Source organism: Neofelis nebulosa, chromosome 15 (assembly GCF_028018385.1).
Source record: "Neofelis nebulosa isolate mNeoNeb1 chromosome 15, mNeoNeb1.pri, whole genome shotgun sequence".
NCBI classification, from domain to species: Eukaryota; Metazoa; Chordata; class Mammalia; order Carnivora; family Felidae; genus Neofelis; species Neofelis nebulosa.
Window position 1 is genome coordinate 3,461,324 of NC_080796.1, and position 23,032 is coordinate 3,484,355.

Sequence of the window (23,032 nt, forward strand, 5' to 3'; positions counted from 1 at the left end):
GTCTTCTGAAGTTCTTTTCAGACCCATACTTGACTATATTGTTAGGAATGTTAAGTTGGCTAGAGCTACCTCTTCTTCCCAATCCAGATTCTTCACCTCAAAATTGTGTGCATCAAATATCTTCACCCAGGTAGCCCCTGGTTTGGGGATTCAGGAGATAAGGACTTTCTAGAGAAGTCAGAGCTATGGACTGAGTTGGCTGAAAGCTATCTTTTTGTTTCACAGGGAACACTTTAAAGTGGCAGATAATTTCATGCCATAACCCTAATTCATTTCTATAGGGATCTACAGAAAATCCCTCGTTATTCTTTAATAAGCTTCATCAGTTTCGGATATCCTTACAGATTATAGTTTTTGAGACCTTAATGATTTCTTTAGGACACAGCAGGACAATGCCTAGCACTCTCATTCATAGAAGACTGATCAACCCAGTATCATGTTACTCGCATGAAAAGTTCCCTAATACAATGTGACTCATTAATAAGACGTCTAGAAAAGGAGTAATTCTCAATGTCTCTTCAGCCACAAAAAGGACCAGTCAACAGAATGTTCTAGTTCCCCTGACGGGTATAGCTGCCTAATGAAACTTGCATGTATATTATATAGCTTTTGTGACTGACAGAAACAAGTTGGTCAGTGTATCTACCTCATTGCTCCCACTTACGATTTACAATGAGCATCCTCCAAACGAGGGTGAGAGTGGGATGACATTAACTGTTCTTCTTGGAAAACAGTTGTGGTTTCACTACATATCAATTAATGAGAATCCTGAATGGCACATTAGTCTTTTCTGAGATTGAATTGTGAAATCTCTGAAAGTCTGATTAACTCACGTGAATGGAAAAAAAAAAATGAGTCTGAACTTGTAATGGTAGGAGCACTATGTTACTAGGTAAGACCCTGACAGAGCAGCCATTTCTCCTTTTTCAATGGCATTTCTTTTCCTTTACAAAATCCAACAAGGAGAAAAGTCCATTCCTTTGAGAAGGACGTTTGCATAATGATCTGCCAGTCATTGTTAATGAAGAGAATAAATTGCAAACTTGTAATTACAAATTACAACAAATCATCATTAAAATAACCGTTCTCAAACTCTCACTGAAGGGATGAGATTACAAGAGAATGTCAGAATTCAAATTCAAATGATCACTCAAAGATTGGGGACGTTTGAAACACGCTGAAAAATAGTAGCAGGGACTCTCACACATCTGTATGCCAACGTTCACAGCAGCATTATTAACAGTAGCCAAAGGTGGACTAAAACAAATGCTCAATGTGGTATATATAAAATGTTGCTTTTTTTAGATTCTCACAATGTTTTTTATGAAAATCTCACTATAAACATCATTACTTTATGAGTTCAATCAACTTCATCTATATAGAAGAATTACATCACTAGTAGCAAGTAGGAACAATATCAACCAAACCTTTGCAGCAGTGAGATTTTCCATGGGATCCAAAACATTCTTATGTACTACTACTAGTGAAATACTGATTCCTTTTCAGTAGGATAGACATTAAGAGATCGACTTACCAAACTTGTCTTTATCACGTTGCTCTCAAGATATTGAATTTGGGCCGCTTGATGTTTGATGGTTGCTTCTTGTGTGGCATTTTTAACCTGTAGCCTAAAATGCAGATCTTAAGATAATTATTCTCACACATAAATTTAAAACAACATCACATACTTTCTGAACAAATGAGGGTATTACAGAAATCCTTAAAATTTTGTCAAGAGGAAGATTTCGGAATTGTGCCATTTTTCTCATTGTGTTTTGTGGATAAGGTGCAAAATTGAGAGATAATATGCCACAATTCTGCATTTAAAAATAGCTCAAAGCTGGAATTTGTATCCAGCTTAACAATGATATACTGGCATAACTAATACATTTCCCATACTACACTGTTTATCTGCTTTATAAATAAACAAGTTATTTTCTGTGAGGCTTAAATTATACTTTTGCACATGATCTTTCTTCTCCGCAGCATATCTTACGGCCTCTCCATGTCGTTCCTGTTCTTCTTGCAACTAAAATAGAGAAAAAATAATTTTAACCACTGAAAATCTAGTAGAACACCATCATCTGTTTCTTTAATTTTTTTTGACTTGAGAGAGAGAGCATGCAGAAGTGGGGAAGAGAGACAGAGGGAGAGACAGAGAAAATGGTAAGCAGGCTGCTAGCTCAGGGCAAAGCCTGATGTGGGGCTCGGTCTCATGACCAGTCTCATGATGTGGGATTTGGGATCATGACCTGAGTGGAAATTAAGAGTCAGGACCTCAGCCAACTAACCCGCCCAAGTGCCGCTTGTAAGTAAAATATTTTTGGAGCCAGCCACCCTCTCCTCTACATGCTGATTGATGGCTACTTTGAGGTCATAACAAAAGAGTTCAGCTTCTACAACAGAGACTATGGCCTACAAAGATGAAATGTTTCAATACTCTTACAGAATAGTTTACCAACCTTACTCTCCTACAAAAACATAACGTTGTTAATGTTTTTAGATTATATATGATCACATAAATGTACAAATGTATCTATTGGTCAAATGGAGGAAATATAGGAATTTACCTTATGGTAAACATTTCTATTTTCATATTCCAAGCACCACATCAACTATGATTTTACATATTCACATAGGTGAATTACGTTCCTATTCTCGTGATTGTGAAACTGAACACACTGTTTTCAGTGACAAGATATTTCATGGAAGAATTTGAGAAGCAATATCCTAGTAGGGGCCAGAATGCCTGGGTCTGATTCCCCAGTTCTGCTCATTATGAGCTGTATGACCTTGAGCACACTACCTAAAACTTCCATGTCTCAATCTCTGCATCTGTAAAATGAAGGTAATAATAGCACCTACTGGGGCACCTGAATGGCTCAGTCGGTTCAGTGTCTGGCTCTTGATTTCAGCTCAGGACATGATCACAGGGTCATGTGATTGAGCCCCACATCGAGCTGTGCATGGACAGTGAGGAGCCTGCTTGGGATTCTCTCTCTCTCCCTTTCTCTCTCTCCCTACATGCCCTTCCCCAAAATCTCTCTGTCTCTCTGTCTCTTTGTCTCTCTCAAAACAAAGGACTTTAAAAAAGTGATCTCAAAATAAATAATAGTATCTACCCCACTGGGATGTTGGGAAGATTACATTAGGAAATAATAGATGAACAACTTAGAAGGGTACGTGGCACATGGTCAGCTCTAAGTGTCTGCATGTAGCATGATTATTGTTGCTGTAGTTTGTGTTCCAATACAATGTGATAGTTTAGGCAGGTGGCCTGCCAAAACAAGTTTTCCCCTATACAAATTATACTGAGGTTATTCTTCATTCCACCGCAAGTGGTAGCAAATGGGGAGCATGAGGCCCAGAATCTCTCCTCAGTACTTCAAAAAACTTTGCCAATGCCACTAGCCAACAGTACTTTTTTCCACTTATAATCATTTTAACTTACTTCCTCTCTATACCACTGAGTGGAGAATGCTCACAGACTACGGTACAAATAGCACATCCTTGACTGAGTAGTAGATCCTTTACATGACCATCAGAGGCAAGGGAAAGCCAATGACATGGAAACAAACGAGTCTTGAGAAACTAAAGTTCCTCAATCATTTCATGTCCATACTCTTTACGTTAGGCTGCTTTAGCATGTACTCTGATGAAGAGATTAAGGGTTTGTGGTAAAAGCATATCAGAAAAGCTGTCCCCAGATATTTGCATTGGTAAAGTGATACAAATCTGTAAATCACAGTTCTGGCTGTGTAAGAAAGAAAGACAAATTTAGCATGCTTTTTCATAGTGAGAGGGGAAAAAAACCTAAACATTTGATTGAACATTTCTCCTCTATTTGATTAAGTGCTTTCATTAATAGTTTTACTTCTATAAGTGTGTGTGTGTGTGTGTGTGTGTGTGTGTATAGAGATATACACACATTTTTTAACGTTTATTTTTTGATACAGAGCACGAGTCTGAGTGGCTCAGAACGTGAGGGACACAACGGATCCAATGCAGGCTCTGTTGACAGCAGAAAGCCCGATGCAGGGCTCCATCTCAAGAACATGGAGATCATGACCTGAGCCAAAGGCAGACTCTGATAGGACTGGAGCCAGCCAGCACCCCTCAATTTAGTATTTCATTTCTTAGCATACATTTAGAATAAAAGCTTTGTTATACCAATGTTTCCAAGAAGAATTTATTGATACGGCATAAAGTACTTAATTTTATCGGAAAAACTGTTAGGTTAAAGTATTTTCAATTTATACAAGGATAAGTACCACACGTATCAAATATTACTATCCCTTAAATTTATACTTAGGAAGACGGAATTACCTGTCATGAAAAAATAAAAATAATGTCAAATAAAGGACTAAATTGTTCTGCACAGGCTAGATGACAAGTGTCAAGAGAGTTAAAGCTAATGGGAGTTAGAACAGTCAGAGAAAGTTCCTTGGAAAGGAGACTGTGAGCCAAGTCTGAATAACATAGGTTTACTCAAGGGGAACAGAAACTAAAAAGACAGTAAGGACAGCATGAGTAATGGCTGAGAGATGGTGAAATCAACCCAATTAACTCAGAGGATAAAATCTGATGGCAGAGACATTAAAAACGGATGTCCACACAAGAACTACATAAATGTTCATAAGCAGCAGTATTAATAGGCAAGAAGTGGACACAACCCAAAGGTCCATCAACTGATGAATGAACAAGGGCCTTAACCCACAATGGAGTACTGTTGACAATAAAAAGAAATGAAGCACTGATATAAGCTGTAATCAACACAGATGAACCCAGAAAACATTAAGTAAAGGTAGCTAGTCCCAAAGGACCACACGTTGTGTGACTCCATTTATATGAAATATTCACAAGAGGCAACGCCATTGAGAGACCAAGTAGTAGACTGGTGGTTGCCTGAGGCTGGGGGCAACGGGGAAGGGTTTCCTTTCAGGGTGAGGAAAACATTCTACTTGATGGCAGTGATGGTTGCACGAGTGTACACAGAGACAGTGAACTGTGCGTGGCAAATGGGTGATTTTTATGGTATGTGTATTGTACCTCAAAATAGCTTTAAAAAAACCCAATGGCAGGACACAGAGAATGTTCTTAATTCTCGCTTTTGGGTGTCCATACTACACATGATCTGAATATTTCCGTGCTTTGACAATATGTCTAAAAGGCAAAGAAAATGAAGGAAATGCCGAAGTTCAAGTGGTTTGTTAAGTGATCTTTCTGTACATGTCTTCCTGAAATCAATATGCATTCTTCTCAAAAGTGAAGATGAGAACTAAGACAATTATCTGAAACATTCCATTAAACATTATCTTCTGATTTGATCCAGCTTGCCTCATCGTAATAGAGATATCATTAAAAAACATTGTTTAGTAGGGGACAAAAGTCTCTTGGGACACCTGGGTGGCTACGTCAGTTAAGTGTCCAATTCTTGCTTTCAGCTCAGGTCATGATCTCATGGTTCATGAGACTGAGCCTCACACTGGCTCTACAATGACAGCATGGAGCCTGCTTGGGATTCTCTCTCTCTCCTCTCTCTGCCCCTCCCCTGTTAACACACACGCACACACTCTCTCTCACTCTTTTTCTCTCAAAATAAATAAATAAAATGTAAAAAAAAATTTAAATTAAAGAAAGAACGAAAAAAGTCTCTCAATTTCTGTGAGGAAGGATACAAAAGCCTCAACTTTCCTAAAAGTATTATAAGAAAATAATGTATAACACAAATAGGAGAAGGAAAGGCAGAAGTTTACAAAATAAATGCATTGTAAAGATACTAAAATCATAATAAATTAATTATAATGAAAATACCAAAGAAAGCGGTCCATGGAAATTGGTATCCTAAAACACTTTATATTATTTAACCAGCTATAAGTTAGCTGTTGACAGGTTACATTTACTACATACCTGACTTCTGATTTGAGCTAATTTCTTCTTGAGATCCCGTGTTTCATCTTCCAGACAAAGATATGATGTAACCTCTGGGGAAGCCTCTGACATAGACTGTTTCTTCAGAGTATCAGCCAGTTCTTGTTGAAGTTGTCTTGCAACTACCTAATAAGACATTTCTGTTACTGATTTTCTAAATCATCTTATCATTAAATTATGTTAATAATAGACAACTCTCACATACGTACTTTGAGAAATATCAACACACACATCAACTCACCGTCTTTTTGTAACACATACACATTCCTGTTCACTGAATTCAGTTAAAGACACAAAAGGTATTATCTCCCTGCCTAGTTCTGATTTTTTTATGGTGTCTCTTTCCAGTCTTAGCACGACAATTTCATCCTGCAACATGTGGTTTTTATGCAACCGATCTTGTGTTTTCTCCTGATTATCAGAAAGCTAAGTAAAACCAAGCACATTTTCAGATAGCACTCAATAAAATGGCAGTATCATGATTTTCTTTGAAATTAAAGTATAATCTGTGTTTAAACAATGAAAAGGTTGCAGGGGGTGCCAGTGTGGTTCAGTTGGTTGAGTGTCTGACTCTTGATTTTGGCTCAGGGAATGATCTCACATTCTGTGGGTTCAAGCCCCGCATCAGGCTCTGTGCTGACAGTCAGGAGCCTGCTCAGGATTCTCGCTCTCTCTCTCCCTGCCCCTCCCCTTCTTGCATTCTCTCTCTCTCTCTCTCTCTCTCTCTCTAATGAATAAAGAAACATGAAAAGAAAGAAAGAAAGAAAGAAAGAAAGAAAGAAAGAAAGAAAGAAAGAAAGAAAAGAAAAGAAAAGAAAAGAAAAGAAAAGAAAAGAAAAGAAAAGAAAAGAAAAGAAAAGAAAAGAAGGAAGGAAGGAAGGAAGGTTACAGTAAGTGAATATCCAACTGGAAAAAAATAAAGTTGGCTCCAAATCTCAAATTTTAGACAAGCATAAGTTCCCAAAAGTTCAGAACTTTAACTGAAGATAATGAAGGCATGAAAGTTAAAAAGTCTTTGTGAGAAAAGTGTTCAGAATCTCAGAATTGGAAAAGCCTTTCCCTGATTTACAAAAAACCAGAAGGCCTAAAATAAAAGATTAATAAATCTGACTATACTTAAAAATTGAGTTTACAGTAGGTATCGAACACAGCGACCCCACAGTACAATCCTTAGCTCTGCATATACTCGGACAAATTAAATTTCCTAAAATTCTTCTTTCCTGAGAATATTTCATAGATATCTACTTTGCTACCATTTCTATAGTCAGTTATAAGAATTATATCTATTGATAACTGAAAAATCTAGGCACTGTACTATAATAGAAACACTTCTACATACATCAATGAACTCATTTGGTTATCACAATTCTAGAATGGAGAGATTAAAACGGTGAGCTGCAGGACTCTCCCCAGGTCTTCTCACTCCACAACTAGTGCTCTTGCACCAACCACTGCCACTTCTCTAGTGTAAATACACAAGTACGAAAGAAGTCTTGTATTTCAAAATACTCATAGGAAATAAGGTGAAATTTATACATCTCTTAGAAAACCATGAGATTATTTACTGCTGTAATAACTTGCATTTCCTCTTCATGTTGAAAACAGTAATAAATATAAAAGAGGGGAAATACACTCAGCTATTTTATTAGGAATAAAATACCTATCAATAAATTATCATTAAGTATATACCACAGCATACCATTGTTATCAAAAGTTCCTTGTAATGAAATAGGATGCTACTTGAAGCAAAACTGTTACTTTTCTCAAAAGTAGGAGACTTGATACCGAACATATGATCAGTGAACTGGCTACACTTGTCCTCCTGTCCATTAGCGGAAGTGTTCAACTAACCTATTAATATATCAAGGCAGTGAAGTAACTGTTCAAAACTAAAACACATGTTGCTAGTAGCAATAGTATTGAGATTAGGGAAAGCTCATCGATTCCTACAGAAAGTAATAAAAGCCTCTCCTTTGGATGAGGACATTATGAATGTCACTAATTGTTGCAGACAAATGCATTTAATCAAGAATATTATTTTATCCAGCGAAGCAGAAATGCCACCATCCCCCATGCCCCTCCGCAAAATATATGTGCTTTTAAAATCCTCTATAGTTTCCATGATGAACAGAGTTCAGTTTCATATATATATATATATATATATATATATATATATATATAAATATATATATATATATATATATATATATATATATTTATAAACACACACGGAGTAAAAGTAATAATAACTAAAACATAGAATGTATACAAATACATACACACATGTACTTCAAAATAACTAAAGAAGATACCTTAGAACTAGTTTTCTTATGAGCCATTTCTAGCTCCTTTTGCTTGTAAAGGTGATTGTTTAGACTTCCATCTTGTAAGACTCTGGCCTTCTGATCTGGAGAAAGTTGCCACTGAGTGTCACTGCGCTCTTCTACAACCTGGAGACACATTTCATTATGATTCTGGTCTCATACCGTTAAAAAAAAAAAAAAGGTCAAAAGCTGAAGTGGAGAACTTTAAAAAAATGTTCAAAAGAACATAATCCCATGTTTTAATTTATTTTAAACCTAAATAATATATCTTGAGTCAAAGGGATACTATAAAATATATGTGTATAATATTACACTATGTAATATGGATGGAAATACAGTTTTTATCAAAAACTGATTTACCTGATTTTTGGTGGCCTTCAATTCCATGTTTAGCGTTCTAAGAGCGAGTTCAACTTGTTGTTTTGTTTCAACTACTTTCTTATATTTGTCTTCTTTTCTTCTTAACTTTTCCCTAATATTTTCATATAACATATCAGCATTTCTTCTTTCTTCTTCTTCTTCTTCTTGTTTTAAGGTACATCTGCAATTACATGTGCTTCTTTTAAAATTTGCTTTGTTAGACATAAAAAGTTCATTTTATGATCTGGTTCCACATAAGTTGGCTTATTATCCAAATGAAAAATTTCTATGTTTTCCGATTGTTTTCCTTGTAGGGCTCATGTTTTTAATTTGTCACTTCAATCTCTTCCAAACCATATATACAGTTGAAAAAAAGCCAGGAGAAAGCATTATGCAACTTCGTTAGTTTTAGTCAGTAATAACTCTGGTAGATGTTGTAGGAAAGGAAGTTTGAAATTATTCAGGAAAGTTAGAGTTGAAAATTACCCCCTTTCCCACAGGTATAATTATTCCTCCATAGGACAGATAATTCAGTTTCTCATTAAAAAGAGAAGTTACTGTTTATAAGCAAGTTTATCAATTCACTGGAAATAAAATTTCCACTTGACGAAACCTTACAGGTACCTCCAAAAATGATGTGCAGTGTAAGAGAGCATCTATGGATGTTGTTTACACAACATACACGTGCAGATTACTGTCGTCCAAGACTATGCTGACGAGTCTAATATCTGTTGCCTATACTTTTTGTTTCTTCTTCCACAACACTTGCAACTCACCTTGTTGAGGGTGATTACCTACTTTACGAATCACTTAAACATCCCTTTTAGAACAACACAGGATACGTATTGATTAAGTAAACAATAAAGAGTAATATGACCTTTCAGCATACACTCTTGAATTAATGTTATCTACCTATGACAGAGATGTTGAAAAAACTTATCAGTAATCACTTTCCGTATTACTTTTTTTTAATGTTTATTCATTTTTGAGAGAGAAAGGGAGAGCCCATGCAAACAAAGGAGGGGCAGAGAGAGAGAGAGAGGGAGGCAGAAAATCCGAAGTGGGCTCTGCACTGACAACACACAGCTCGATGTGGGGCTCAAACTCACGAACCCTGAGATCATGACCTGAGCCAAAGTCGGACGCTTGACTGACTGAGCCACCCAGGGGCCCCCATTTTACTTTGTTTAAATTTTTTATTGAGAGAGAGATGACTCAAGTGAACGAGGGCAGAGAGAGACAAAGAGAGACAGAATCCCACGAGGGGCAGACAGAGAGGGAGAGACAGAGTGAGAGAAGAGGAGCTCACCCGAAGCGGGGCTCCTGCTCACCCAAAGCAGGGCTCGAGCCCACCCAAAGCAAGGCTCAAACTCACAAGATCATCACCTGAGTCAAAGCCAGATGCTTAACCAGCTGAGCCACCCAGGCACCCCCACTTTACTTTTTAACCCCTGCATGTTAAGAAGAAAACGGATTCAATTTTGGCAAATTTTACTCTCTTGAGAAAAAGGACCATTTTATACTCTGTTAGTAGGTACAGAAAGTAATATAAACTTTCCTGAGAACAACGTAAAAATATGGATCAAAGACCTTTTTAAAAATGTTTACACTTTAACCAGATTACACTATATTGAAGAATTGATTCCAAGTAAGTAAGCAGACATGTAGAAACAGATTTATATAAAAGACATTCCTGACAGCATTAATTAAAATACTGAAAGATGAAAAACAAGCATAATTCAATCTCTTAAATAATGATGTTTCTTGGACTATGGTGGACTTTTATAGGGCCATTAAAATTGTGATTTGGAATATACATTAAAGTATTAGAAGTATTCACTGTTAAGAAGTTGCTGTGTTATTGCCAAGAATCACACACCTCACAACACTAAACAAGTATTCTTTCCAGGAAAATCCCATAAGGTAAGTCAGCAATTAGAAAACTGCCCCTACACATCTGTAGTATAAAAGGAAACAGTTGAAATATTTCCTTAAAGCCAAGATGCTGTACCTCAAACTGCAGAATTCACGTTCTCATTCCACTTTTTGATGTTCTAACCGTGATATCATGTCTTTGGCTTCTCGTAGCTCGTTCTGTAGTGCACTAACCACTTTGTCCATTTCTGTCATTTTTCCCATAAGAAGTTTACAGTGATTTTTGTTAAGTTTCCTTAATTTCTCATAAGAAACACATATATCTCGGATTTTCAAGAAGCCAGCATAATCTGCATCAGAGAAGAAACAGAAATAAAATAGATGAGTACTTTTTGCATATACAGGCCTGTGCATCTTCAATTCACTCATTCACACATTGAATAAATATATACCTTCAGTGGAAGATGTTATACTCAGCTCTACAGATACAATAGAGAAGACCCCTGGCTCTCGATTAGCTTAAAGTCTAGTGAAGGAGAAAGACAACTCAAATGGTAATTCTAAATTCAGATAGTTCCTATTAGAAGACAGAGTTCTGTGATCATAACTTGATCTAGATTGGGCCCAAGGAAGATAGATGTCCCTGAGGAAGAGATAACTATACTGAGGAATGAAGGATGAGCAGGAGACAATTAAGCAAAGGAGGAAGACAAGCACTCTCGACAGTCTAGAGCATGTGCCGAAGTTCCACTGTAATCTGCTTCTGGCCAAGATGGGGTAACACGTACTGATTGATCTTCCTACCTGAAGCAAGCAAAAACAAAACAGACAAAATACAATTTTAACATGATTTTCAAGACACAGAACTTCAGACAATGAAGGACAATGATCCCTGAAAACAAAACACGTTAGCCTAACACGTATGCCCAAGCTCACTGCCTTGAGGGAGTTTTCAGGCTACGACACAAGAGACATATATTATTTAAGTAGATTTCACCAGAGTCCTTGAGTCAAGGTGGCAAAACTGAGAGTCTGGTGAAGTCAAGGCAGATAGAGACGACAGGTCAGCATCCAAGAGAGGAGAAAGCAGGACACAGAAAGAACCCTGGGCATCTGCACAGGGTCCCCTTTGGCTATTCGGCAGAGTAACAACCAGTGCATACATGGAAGGAAGTCATCAAGGGGAAAAAAATCTGAAAAGAGTAGAGGAAACACTGCCTGCTGCTCCCACAGCATGAGGGACAGTATCTATTCACATTAGCTAAGATAGAAAAACTCATAATTTGCCATAGGCTGATCACCACTCTGGATTCAGCCAATAATTCGTAAGAGCAAGACTAAAGGATCCAACTGTTTGTAAGTAACTTAACTATATCTCCAAACAAAGCATGAAAAGATAACTAGAGGCATGGAAGGTATTGATTTAAAAACCAAATAGCACTTACAGAGATGTAAATTATGTTAGCCATGAACAATACGATGGGTAGGAATAAACACATATTAGACCTCACAAAACAAAAGACTGAAGTTTAACATAGGAAACTTGGGAGAAAACTTCAACTGGGAAATATACAATTGCCCAAAGAGGCAGGGGACAAGGACAGGAAAAAAAAATGGCCCAAATCTACCTAAACCTCAGGAACACTATAATCCCACTGACCCAGGAAGGATATGTCTAGGAAAGAAGAAATGGAAGTCAACTCTTGTGATTTGCCTAAATTCTATGCGATGTGGTATAACGTTACTGGAAGGGAGACTGTGATGCTGAAACCATAGACTATAAACCCTAAACCGACCACTAAAGCAGCAAAACTGAAAAGTTCTAGCTAGGAAGCCTAAATAAATAAATGAATAAATGAATACATGAATGAATAAATAAATAAATAGATAAAACTGAATCATAAAAATTACTTGATTAAAAGAAAGCGGAAAAAGAAGAGAACGGGAACAAGGAGCAGATAGGACAAATGCAAATCAAACAGCATGATGACATATTCAAATCAACTATCTCAAAAATCACAGTAAATGGCCCTTTGTAGCAACCTGGATGGAACTGGAGAGTGTGATGCTAAGTGAAATAAACCATACAGAGAAAGACAGACACCATATGTTTTCAGTCTTATGTGGATCCTGAGAAACTTAACAGGAACCCATGGGGGAGGGGAAGGAAAAAAGAAAAAAAGAGGTTAGAGTGGGAGAGAGCCAAAGCATAAGACACTCTTAAAAACTGAGAACAAACTGAGGGTTGATGGGGGGTGGGAGGGAGGGGAGGGTGGGTGATTGGTATTGAGGAGGGCACATTTTGGGATGAGCACTAGGTGTTGTATGGAAACCACTTTGACAATAAATTTCATATATTGAAAAAAAAACATCACAGTAAATGAAAACGGTCTAAAAGCCTCAACTAAAACGCAGACTGGCAGAATGGATAAAAAAGGAAGACTCAACTATATGCCACCTATACAAAATGCACTTTAAATGTCAAGACAGAAATTTGTTCGAAAGACAGAAATATGATATACCACACTAACACTTGACCAAAGAAGGCTGAGCTAGAGTGGCTATATGAATAGCAGACAAAACAGTTTCAAGCAAAAAAATTATTACCAGCAATAAACAACAGGTCATTGTATAATCATAAAAGGGTCAATTAAGAGCAATCTTAAATGTTCATGTATCTGTTAATAGCTTCAAAGTACATGAAACAAAAATTGATACAACTGAAAAGAGAAACAGGCAAATTCACAATTATAGTCTGATATTTCAATAGGCTCAACATCAGCAAGGGCATAGTAGACTTGGCCGCCACTATTCTTCTCAAGGATCTATGGAACACTTACCAAAAAAGACTATGTTCTGGGTCAAAAATAAATCTTAATAAAAGGAAGAAGTCAAGAGGCCTGAACTCATAATAGTGTGTTCCCTGACCACTAAGCAATCAAATCAGAAATCAAGCACAAAAATATCTCTGGAAAATACTCAACTATTTGTGAACTACAGAACACATCGAAATATCCCCTGGGTCAAAGAAGTAATGAAAAAAGAAAAAAAAATTAGAGAGGATTCTTAACTGAATGAAAATGAAAACATAGTAGAATTTGTAGAGTCCTGCTTTAGTAGCACTCACATGAAGACTTATAGCACTGAATGTATACATTAAAAAAGAAGAGGGAAGTGCGGTGCTCCTTGCTGCCTTTGTGGCTCCTCCCCCAGCTTCCCAAGGCACCCTGCCCTGCCCTGCCCCACCCTGGCAGTGGCTGGAGAGCAGGTGCTTTGTTCACACGCCCACAGCAGGACTTGGGTGGATGGGGGCAGGGTCCGCTACCTGCCGGGATTTGAAGGTGGGGGAGTAGCTGTAGGAGGCGACCCCATTAGACTGAGGTGGGCATGGGCCGGGCCCCAGGCTCTGCTGGAGCGGGAGGTGGCGGCGGTGGCAGAGGCATGGCCCTTCTGGAAGGGAGAGCCCAATGCCTGTGCACCTGTCTCCCCTCCCTTCCTCTCTGCCCCTGCCACGGGTTTTGTGTTCTAGCTCCCCACCTTTTTCTCACTACCTACATCATCAGCCTTCTGACTTCGCTTCCCAGCTTCTTGCGACCCTTTCTCTTACTTAAGCCTCAGTTACTCGGGCTCTTTTCACCCTAGTCCTGCCGGAGACTTCATATGCCAGCAGTCTCTTTCATGGGATGCCCCCATCCTTCCCCTCTCCCCACATCCTATTCTGGGCTGATGGCAGCCAGAAATCCTTCCTATTGCGTTTACCGGCGGTTTCTACCTGGCCCTGAAGCGTGGCGCAGATCAAGTCCACCACACCCACGCTGAGAACGACCCCTAGGAGAACCACTTGTCCCATGGTGGTATTGGACAATATGTTCTCAATTTTCCTCTGGTTGCTTATTTTAGTCTGAATATTTGTTACCTCCACCTCTATACTTTACAAACGTATGTTTTGGTTGCATGACAAGGAGTTAGAAATGAGCCAGAGACCATTCGCAGGTAAGGAGAAGATTTAGACATTTAGGATTAAAGGAAGAAAGGAGAAACAGAATGTTAACAAGGTTAGATTCCTGAAAGTATTTTGATATCTTTTGTGATCTGAGGAAGTGGAGATTACTGAGCCTACACAGATTGACATTTTGGGAAAATTTCATGATGATTGATTCGCTCTTGGGGTAACGCGAACACAAGTTCTCAAACCTGCATATTCTCTCAGTTGGAACCAGCTGTATATCTGAATGTTCACTTTCATCAGAACATGTATCAGAGAAAGAATGGGAGTCTGCTTCAACGAAAATGACTACCTCCGGGACCTGAAAAGGGTCATTCTGTTTCCTAATAGTGTATATGACCATTTTAGTGGGCACAGATCAGGAATTTTACAGTTTACTTGGAGTATCCAGGACTGCAAGCAGTAGAGAGATAAGGCAAGCTTTCACGAAGTTGGCATTGAAGTTACATCCTGATAAAAAACAAAAAACAAAAAACAAAAACGAATAACCCGGGGCGCCTGGGTGGCTCAGTCAGTTGAGCGTCCAACTTCCGCTCGCTCAGGTCATGATCTCACAGGTCGTGTGTTAGAGCCCCACGTCGGGTTCTGTGCTGATGGCTTGGAGCCAGAGGCCTGCTTTGGATTCTGTGTCTCCCACTCTCTCTGCCCCAACCCACTTGCATTCCGTCTCTGTCTCTCCCAATAGTAAATAAACACTAAATAAATAAATAACCAACCAACCAACCTACCAACCAAATGAACAATCCTAACGTACAGAGTGATTTTCAAAAATAAATAGAGCATATGAAGTACTCAAAGATGAAGATCTGTGGGAAAAGTATGACAAATACGGAGAAAAGGGACTTGCAGATGATCCAGAAGGTGGCCCGTATGAAAGCTGGGATTATGATTGTTATGATTTTGGTATTTATGATGATGATCTTGAAAGCATGACATTGAATAGAAGAGAATTGGATGCTGCTGTTCATTCTGGAGAACTGTGGTTTGTGAACTTTTACTCCCCAGGGTGTTCACACTGCCATGAATTAGCTCCCACATGGAGAGACTGTGCTAAAGAAGTAGATGGATTACTTCAAATTGGTGCTGTTAACTGTGGTGATGATAGAATGCTTTGCCGAATGAAAGGAGTCAACGGATCTCCCAGCCTCTTCCTTTTTAGGTCTGGAACGGCCACAGTGAAATATCACAGGGACAGATTAAAGGAAAGTTTGGTGAGTTTCACCATGCAGCGCGTTAGAAACACAGTGATGGAATTACGGACAGGAAATTGTGTTCACTCCATAGAAACTGCTTTTGCTGCTGGTATTGGCCAGCTGATCACTTTTTGTTGCAAAGGAGGAGATTGTTTAACTTCATAGACATGACTCAGGCTCCCGGGCATGTTGGATGGTCTGGTTAATGTAGGATGGATGGACTGTGCCACCCAGGACAAACTTTGTAAAAGTCTGGATATTATGACAAGTACCACTGCCTATTTTCCTCTGGAACACATTAAATAACAGAGAGAAAAGCAGCGTTTTGTTCCTTAATTCATTGGATGCTCGAGAAATATATTTGGAAATCGTGCATAGTCTTCCAGATTTTGAGCTAATTTTGGCAAATACACTAACGGATCGATTGGCTCATCATCGGTAGCTCTTATCATTTAGTTTCGGAAAACATGAAAATCGAAATGATCCTGAGTTGAGGGAACTAAAAACTCTACTCAAAAGTGATCATATTCAAGTTGGCAAGGCTGACTGTCCCTCTGCGCCAGACATCTGTAGTAATCTCTCTGTATTTCAGCCATGTCTAGCAGTATTTAAAGGACAAGGAACCAGGGGCGCCTGGGTGGCTCAGTCGGTTGAGCGCCGACTTCGGCTCAGGTCACGATCTCGCGGTCTGTGAGTTCGAGCCCGGCATCGGGCCCCTGTGCTGACAGCTCGGAGCCCGGAGCCTGTTTCGGATTCTGTGTCTCCCTCTCTCTGACCCTCCCCTATTCATGCTCTGTCTCTCTCCGTCTCAAAAATAAATAAACGTTAAAAAAAAATTAAAGGACCAGGGACCAAAGAATATGAAATTCATCATGGAAAGAAGATTCTATATGATATACTAGCCTTTGCCAAAGAAAGTGGTAATTCTCATGTTGCCACACTTGGACCTCAAAATGTGTCTGCCAATGACAGGAACCGTGGCTTGTTGATTTGTTTGTGCCATGGTGTCCACCATGTCAAGCTTTATTGCCAGAGTTATAAAAAGCATCAAAGCATCTGCGTGGTCAGCTTTAGTTTGGTACACTAGATGGTACGGTTCACGAGGGACCCTGTAACACGTATAACATTCAGGCAGATCCAACAACAGTGGTATTCAACCAATCCGAGGTTCATGAATAAGAAGGACATCACTCTGCTGAACAACAGATCTTGGAATTCATAGAGGATCCTAGGAACCTTCAGTGACCTCCCTGACACCCACCACTTTCAATGAACTAGCTAAATAAAGAAACCGTGATGAAGTCTGGATGGTTGACTTCTACTCCCATGGTGTCATCCATGTCAAGTCCTAATGCCAGAATGGAAAAGAATGGTCTGGACACTAACTGGACAGTTACTTTTGGCAGTATAGACTGCCAACAGTATCATTCTTTTTGTGCCCAAGAAAATGTTCAGAGATACCCTGAGATAAGATTCCCCCCCCCCCACAAAACCAAATAAAGCTTTTCAGCATCACAGTTACAATGGCTAGAAGAGAGATTTGGGGTACGGGATTCCCACCTCAAGCATCCACAAATCTAATGACTCAGACTTTCGATGAAAAAGTTATACAAGGGAAAAATCAGGTGATTGAATTCTATGCTCCTTGGTGTGGACCTTGCCAAAATTTTTCTCCAGAGTTTAAGCTCTTGGCTAAGATGATGAAAGGAAAAGTGAAAGCTGGAAAAATAGACCGTCAGGCTTAGGCTCAAACATGCCAGAAAGCTGGCATCAGAGCCTATCCGACTGTTAAATGTTATCCCTATGAAAAAGCAAAGGGAAACATTTGGAGAGAGCAAATAGATGCCAGAGATGCAAAAGCAATTGCTGCCTTACTAAATGAAAAATTGAAAAATCTCCACACTCATGGAGAGAGAGATAAGGATGAAGTTTAATGATGCGAAGATGAAGAAAAAAGAGAAAAGGAATTCTAACCCATGACATCAGAAGAACATCTTTGTAGGATGTTGCTACATTCTGGGTCAGAATAAAGGAACATTATCTCGGAATTGTAATTGCACCATCTGAATTCTGTACAACATTGGTATAAATGAAGGGTCTGCAAGCTTTTTCTGTAAAAGGCCAAACTGTAAATATTTTAAGCTTTGTAGACCATGTACTTTTGTCACATAGTACTTTGTTTTTGCTTTCTTTACAACCCTTTAAAAAATCTAAAACTTTTCTTACCTCAGGGCCATACACAAACAAGTCAAGCCACTTTCAGTCCACGGGCCATAGATTGCTGACCCCTGGAAATGATACGAAACCTGCCTGGCTCAACCAGGAGCCTGCACTGTCAAGTACATACATGTCTAGGGTCTATTCCTTAAAGTTTTGTGGCTGGCCTGAAAGGAAATAATTTGGTATTTATTTACCTGTCCTAAAAATTGTGTGAAATGGATTGTGGCCATAGTGTAATTAAACACACACACACACACACACACACACACACACACACACAATGTGGCAAGCAGATAGCCTATTTTCATGGTGTATTATATTAAAGAGATTTTCTTCTTTTTTCTTTATAGGTTGAAGAACTGATTATAAGTTTTCACAATTGAGAAAAATTTTGGTAAAATAATGCCAATAGATTTCTACACTATCTAGAAGAAGAAGAAGAAGAAGAAGAAGAAGAAGAAGAAGAAGAAGAGGAGGAGGTGGTGGAGGAGGAGGAGGAATGAGGAGGCACAAGAAGACAGAGGAGGAGGAGGAAGGAGGAAGAGGAAGGAAGGAGAACAAGGAGATGGAGAGGGAAAGGAAGAAGAAGAAGAAGAAGAAGAAGAAGAAGAAGAAGAAGAAGAAGAAGAAGAAGAACAACAACAACAACAACAACAACAACAACAACAAGGAGAACGAGGAGGGAAGGAGGAGGAGCAGAAGAAGAGGTGGAGGAGGAGGAGGAGGAGGAAAGAGGAGGTGGAAGAAGACAGAGGAGGAAGAGGAAGGAGTAAGAGGTGGGAAGGAGGACAGGGAGATGGAGAGTGAAAGGGAGAAGGAGAAGAGGAGAAGAGGAGGAGGAGGAGAAGAGAAGAAGAGGAGGAGGAGGAGGAGGAAAGAGGAAGGGGAAGTGGAGAGAAGGAGGAGAGAGAGAGGGAGACAGAGTGGGAAAAGGAGAAGAAAAAGAAGAAGAAGAAGAAGAAGAAGAAGAAGAAGAAGAAGAAGAAGAAGAAGAGGAGGAGGAGGGAAGAGAAGGAAGACGGAGAGGAAGAAGAAGGAGAGGAAAAAGAAGAAGAGGAAGAAGAGGATGAGGAAAAAGAAAGGTCTGAAATCTATGACATTTCCACCTTTTGAAAATAGAAAACCAAAACAAATTAAACCCAAACCAAACAGAAGAAAGGAACTAATAAAGACAAAAATCACATGAAAAAAAGCAGAAAAACGATAGAGAATAATCAATGAAACCAAATGCTTTCAGGAGGTGAAAAAAAAAGGATCAATTTCTACCAAGACTGATCCCAAAATGAAGAGAAACAAGGGAAGTATTAACAATATAACAGAGATTAGTAATGTAACTAACATTACTGGAGATTCACAGATACTAAAAAAATCACAAAGTAATATTATCAACTTTATATAATTAATTTGACAACTCAGATGCAGTGGGTAAATCCCGTGAAAGACAGAAATTATCAAAGCTCAATCAAGAGTGAAGGGTGCCTGGCTGGCTCAGTTGGGAGAACATGTGACTCTTGATCTCTGGATTGTGAGTTCAAGCCCCATGTTGGGTGTAAAGATTAATGAAATGAAATGAAATGAAATGAAATGAAATGAAGTGAAATGAAATGAAATGAAGTGAAATGAAATAAAATAAAAAAATAAAATAAAATAAAGGAAAAAAAGAACAGATAAACTAACTAACTCTATATGTATAAAAGAAACTAAAGTCTTAGATAAAGATCTTTCCACAGAAAGCAATTCCAGAGCCAAGGGGCTACACTAGTAAATTCATCCAACACTTTAGGAAGAAATGTTATCTATTCTACACAAAGTCTCCCCCCAGAATGGAGAGGAGAAATATTTGTCACCTCATTCTATAAGGCTAGCATTACCTGAGACCAAAACTAGACAAAGATACTATAAGAAAGAAAATTCTGTCATAAGCATGGGAGTCCAATTTCTGAAGAAACCATCCACAAATCAAGTCTAACACTACATTAAAGAGGGGGGTGTGTCAACAGGGCAGAGAAGTAGGGGGACCTGAAATGACCACATCCCTCAAACACAGCAGTGAGGCAAGAAGATGTGGAAATCTAGGAATCCGGGCTACAGAGTGACACAAACATCTCCAGGGGCCCATGGGGACAACTTGCCAGGTCAGGGAGATTTTTAATCTATTCTTTCTGCACCTCTTCTGTATCTCCTTCTTATTTTCCTTCCTCTCTCTCTCTCTCTCTCTCTCTCTCTCTCTCTCTCCCCTGCCTGGTCAATTTTTTGTCTTCTTCTCTTTTCCTTTGCCCCTGTCATTTCTCCCTTTGTATGAGATAAGGCATCTTCCATCACCACCCCCCGTGTTTAAATTCTTTTCCAAGGTTACATTATGAACAAATCTAAGCACACCTGCTGGAATGGCCAACCCACCAATATGAGTAGGGAAATAAAGCAACCAGAGTCACAAAAACAGAGAGCATGAAACACACTCCAAAGATACCTGTTGAAGGGCCAGGCCCTGGATAGTATATGACCCCTTTTAAAAATAGTAGTGCTCACAGGTGCAGGACACATGACAACTAGGAAAACACATAAAGTACCGAACACTGAAGAAATGGAAGAATTCTCCTCAAAAGAAACTCCAGGAAGAAATTAGAGCTAGAGAATTGCTCAAAACAGATATAAACAATGTATGGTTCAAGAATTTAGAATAATAGTTGTAAGATTAACAGCTGAGCTTACAAAAAAGCATAGAAGACAGCAGAGAATCTATTGTTGCAGGGATCAAGGAACTAAGAAATAGTCACAGCAATTAAGAAATACTGTAAATAAGATGCAAAATAAACTAGATGCAGTAACAGCAAAGATGGAGGAAACAGAGGGGAGAATAAGTGACATAGAAGATGAAAGTATGGAAAATGACGAAGACAAGAAAAGGGGTGATAAGAAAATATTAGACCATGAGGGGAGTATTAGAAAACTAAGTGATTCAATGAAATGTAATAATATCCGGATCATAAGAGTTCCAGCCTAAGAGAGAGAGAGAGAGAGAGAGAGAAAAGGGCAGATGGTTTACTTGAACAAATTATAGGTGAGAACTTCCCTAATCTGGAGAAGGAAGCAGACATCCAAATCCAGAAGGCACAGACAACTCCCTTCAGATTCAACAAGAATAGGTCTTCTCCACAGCATATCACAGTGAAACTGGCAAGTTACAAAGAGAAAAGAGAATTCTGAAAGCAGCAAGGGACAAACGGGCCTTAACCTACAAGGGTAGACACTTATGGGTAGTAGCAGACCTGCCCGCTGAAACTTGGCAGGCCAGGAGGTGACGGTAGGAAAAAAGTCCAAGTGCTGAATAGGAAAATATGCAGCTAAGAATCCTTTCTCCAGCAAGGATGTCATTCAGAATAGAAGGAGAGATAGGCTTTCCCAGAAAACCAAAAACTACAAGAGCTCATGACCACTAAACCAGCCCTGCAGGAGATCAGAGACCCTGTGAGTGGAATGTTGTCAAGGCTACAAAGGACCAGAAACATCACCACAAGCATGAAAACTCCAGACAACACAATGTCATGAAATCCATATCTTTAAATAATCACTCTGAATGTGAAGGGACTAGATGCCCTTATCAAAACACATAGGGTATCTGAATGGATTAAAAAACAAACAAAATCCATCTATATGCTGTCTACAAGAGACTTATTTGACACAGGAGGACACCATTAGATTGAAGGTTAGGGGATAGAGTACCATGTATTATGCTACTGGAAGTCAAAAGAAAGCTGGGGTAGCCATACTTAGATCAGACAAATGAGATTTTAAACCAAAGACTCTAACAAGAGATGGCGAAGGGGATTATATCATAATTTAGGGATCTATCCATCAAGAAGAGCTAACAATTGTAAATGTTGGTGCTCCCAACTTGAGAGCCCCCAAATACATACATTGATTAATCACAAACCGAAGCAATCTTATTGATAATCATATGGAGATTGTAGGTGACTTAAATACTCCCTAACAACAATGGACAGATCACCTAGGCACAAAATCGGTAAAGAAACAAAGGCCCTGAATGATACGCTGGACCAGATGGATTTGACAGATCTATTCAGAACTTTTCATCCAACAGTAGCAGAATACACATTCTTCTCAAGTGCACGTGGAACCTTCTCCAAAACAGATCACACAGTGGGTCACAAAACAGCCCTCCATAAATATAAAAGAACTGAGATCATACCATGCGTATTTTCAGATCACAACACTATGAAACTTGAAATCAAACAAAAGAAAAAGTTTGGGAAGCCTCTAAATGCATGGAGGTTGAAGAACATCCTACTGGAGAAAGAATGGGTCAACCAGACGATGAAAGGCAAAATTAAAAAATATATATACGGGCAAATGAAAATGAAAACATGACAGTCCAACCCCTTCGGGATGCAGCAAAGGCAGCCCTAAAAGGAAAACACATCGCCATCCAGGCCTTTCTCAAGAAATAAGAACAACCCGAAATACAAAATCGAACCTCACACCTAAAGAAAGTAGAAGAAGAACAGCAAAGAAACCCTACAGCCATTAGAAGAAATAATAAAGATTAGAGCATATATAAACACTATAGAATCCAAAAGAAAAACCTGCAAAAAAAAAAAAAAGTAGAACAGATCAATGAATCTAAGAGCTGTTTTTTTTAAAGAATAAATAAACTTGATAACCCCCTAGCCAGCTTTCTCAAAAAGAAAAGAGAATCCGAATAGATAAAATCACGAATGAAAAAGGAGAGGTCACAATCAACACCACAGAAATACAACTATTAGAGAATACTACGAAAATGTATATGCCAACAAACTGGACAACCTGGAAGAAATGGACACAAACCTAGACAACCACACATTACCCAAACTTAAATGGGAAGAAATAGAAAATTTGAACAGACCCATAACCAGCAAAGAAATTCAATCAGTTATCAAAAATCTCCCAACAAATATGAGTCCTGGACCAGAAGTCTTCCCAGGGGAATTCTACCAGACATTTAAAGCAGAGTTAATACCGATTCTTTTCCAGCTGTTGAACAAAGAAATGGAAGAAAAGCTTCCGGACTCTTTCTATGAAGCTAGCATTGCCTTGATTCCCAACACAGATAGAGACCCCACTAA

General features: G+C 38.9%; 1 protein-coding gene and 1 pseudogene across 1 annotated transcript in view; one reads left to right on the plus strand and one right to left on the minus strand.

Moving 5' to 3' along the window:
• LOC131496456 (ankyrin repeat domain-containing protein 26-like) overlaps positions 1-23,032 on the minus strand; it is a 102,296-nt gene that overhangs the window by 39,297 nt on the left and 39,967 nt on the right. The window contains 6 exon segments of the mRNA XM_058702014.1: positions 1,535-1,628; positions 1,959-2,029; positions 5,911-6,057; positions 6,193-6,357; positions 8,244-8,381; positions 10,659-10,840. Coding sequence (XP_058557997.1) covers positions 1,535-1,628; positions 1,959-2,029; positions 5,911-6,057; positions 6,193-6,357; positions 8,244-8,381; positions 10,659-10,840 — 797 coding nt within the window.
• Positions 14,759-17,623, plus strand: LOC131495874 (dnaJ homolog subfamily C member 10-like; annotated as a pseudogene).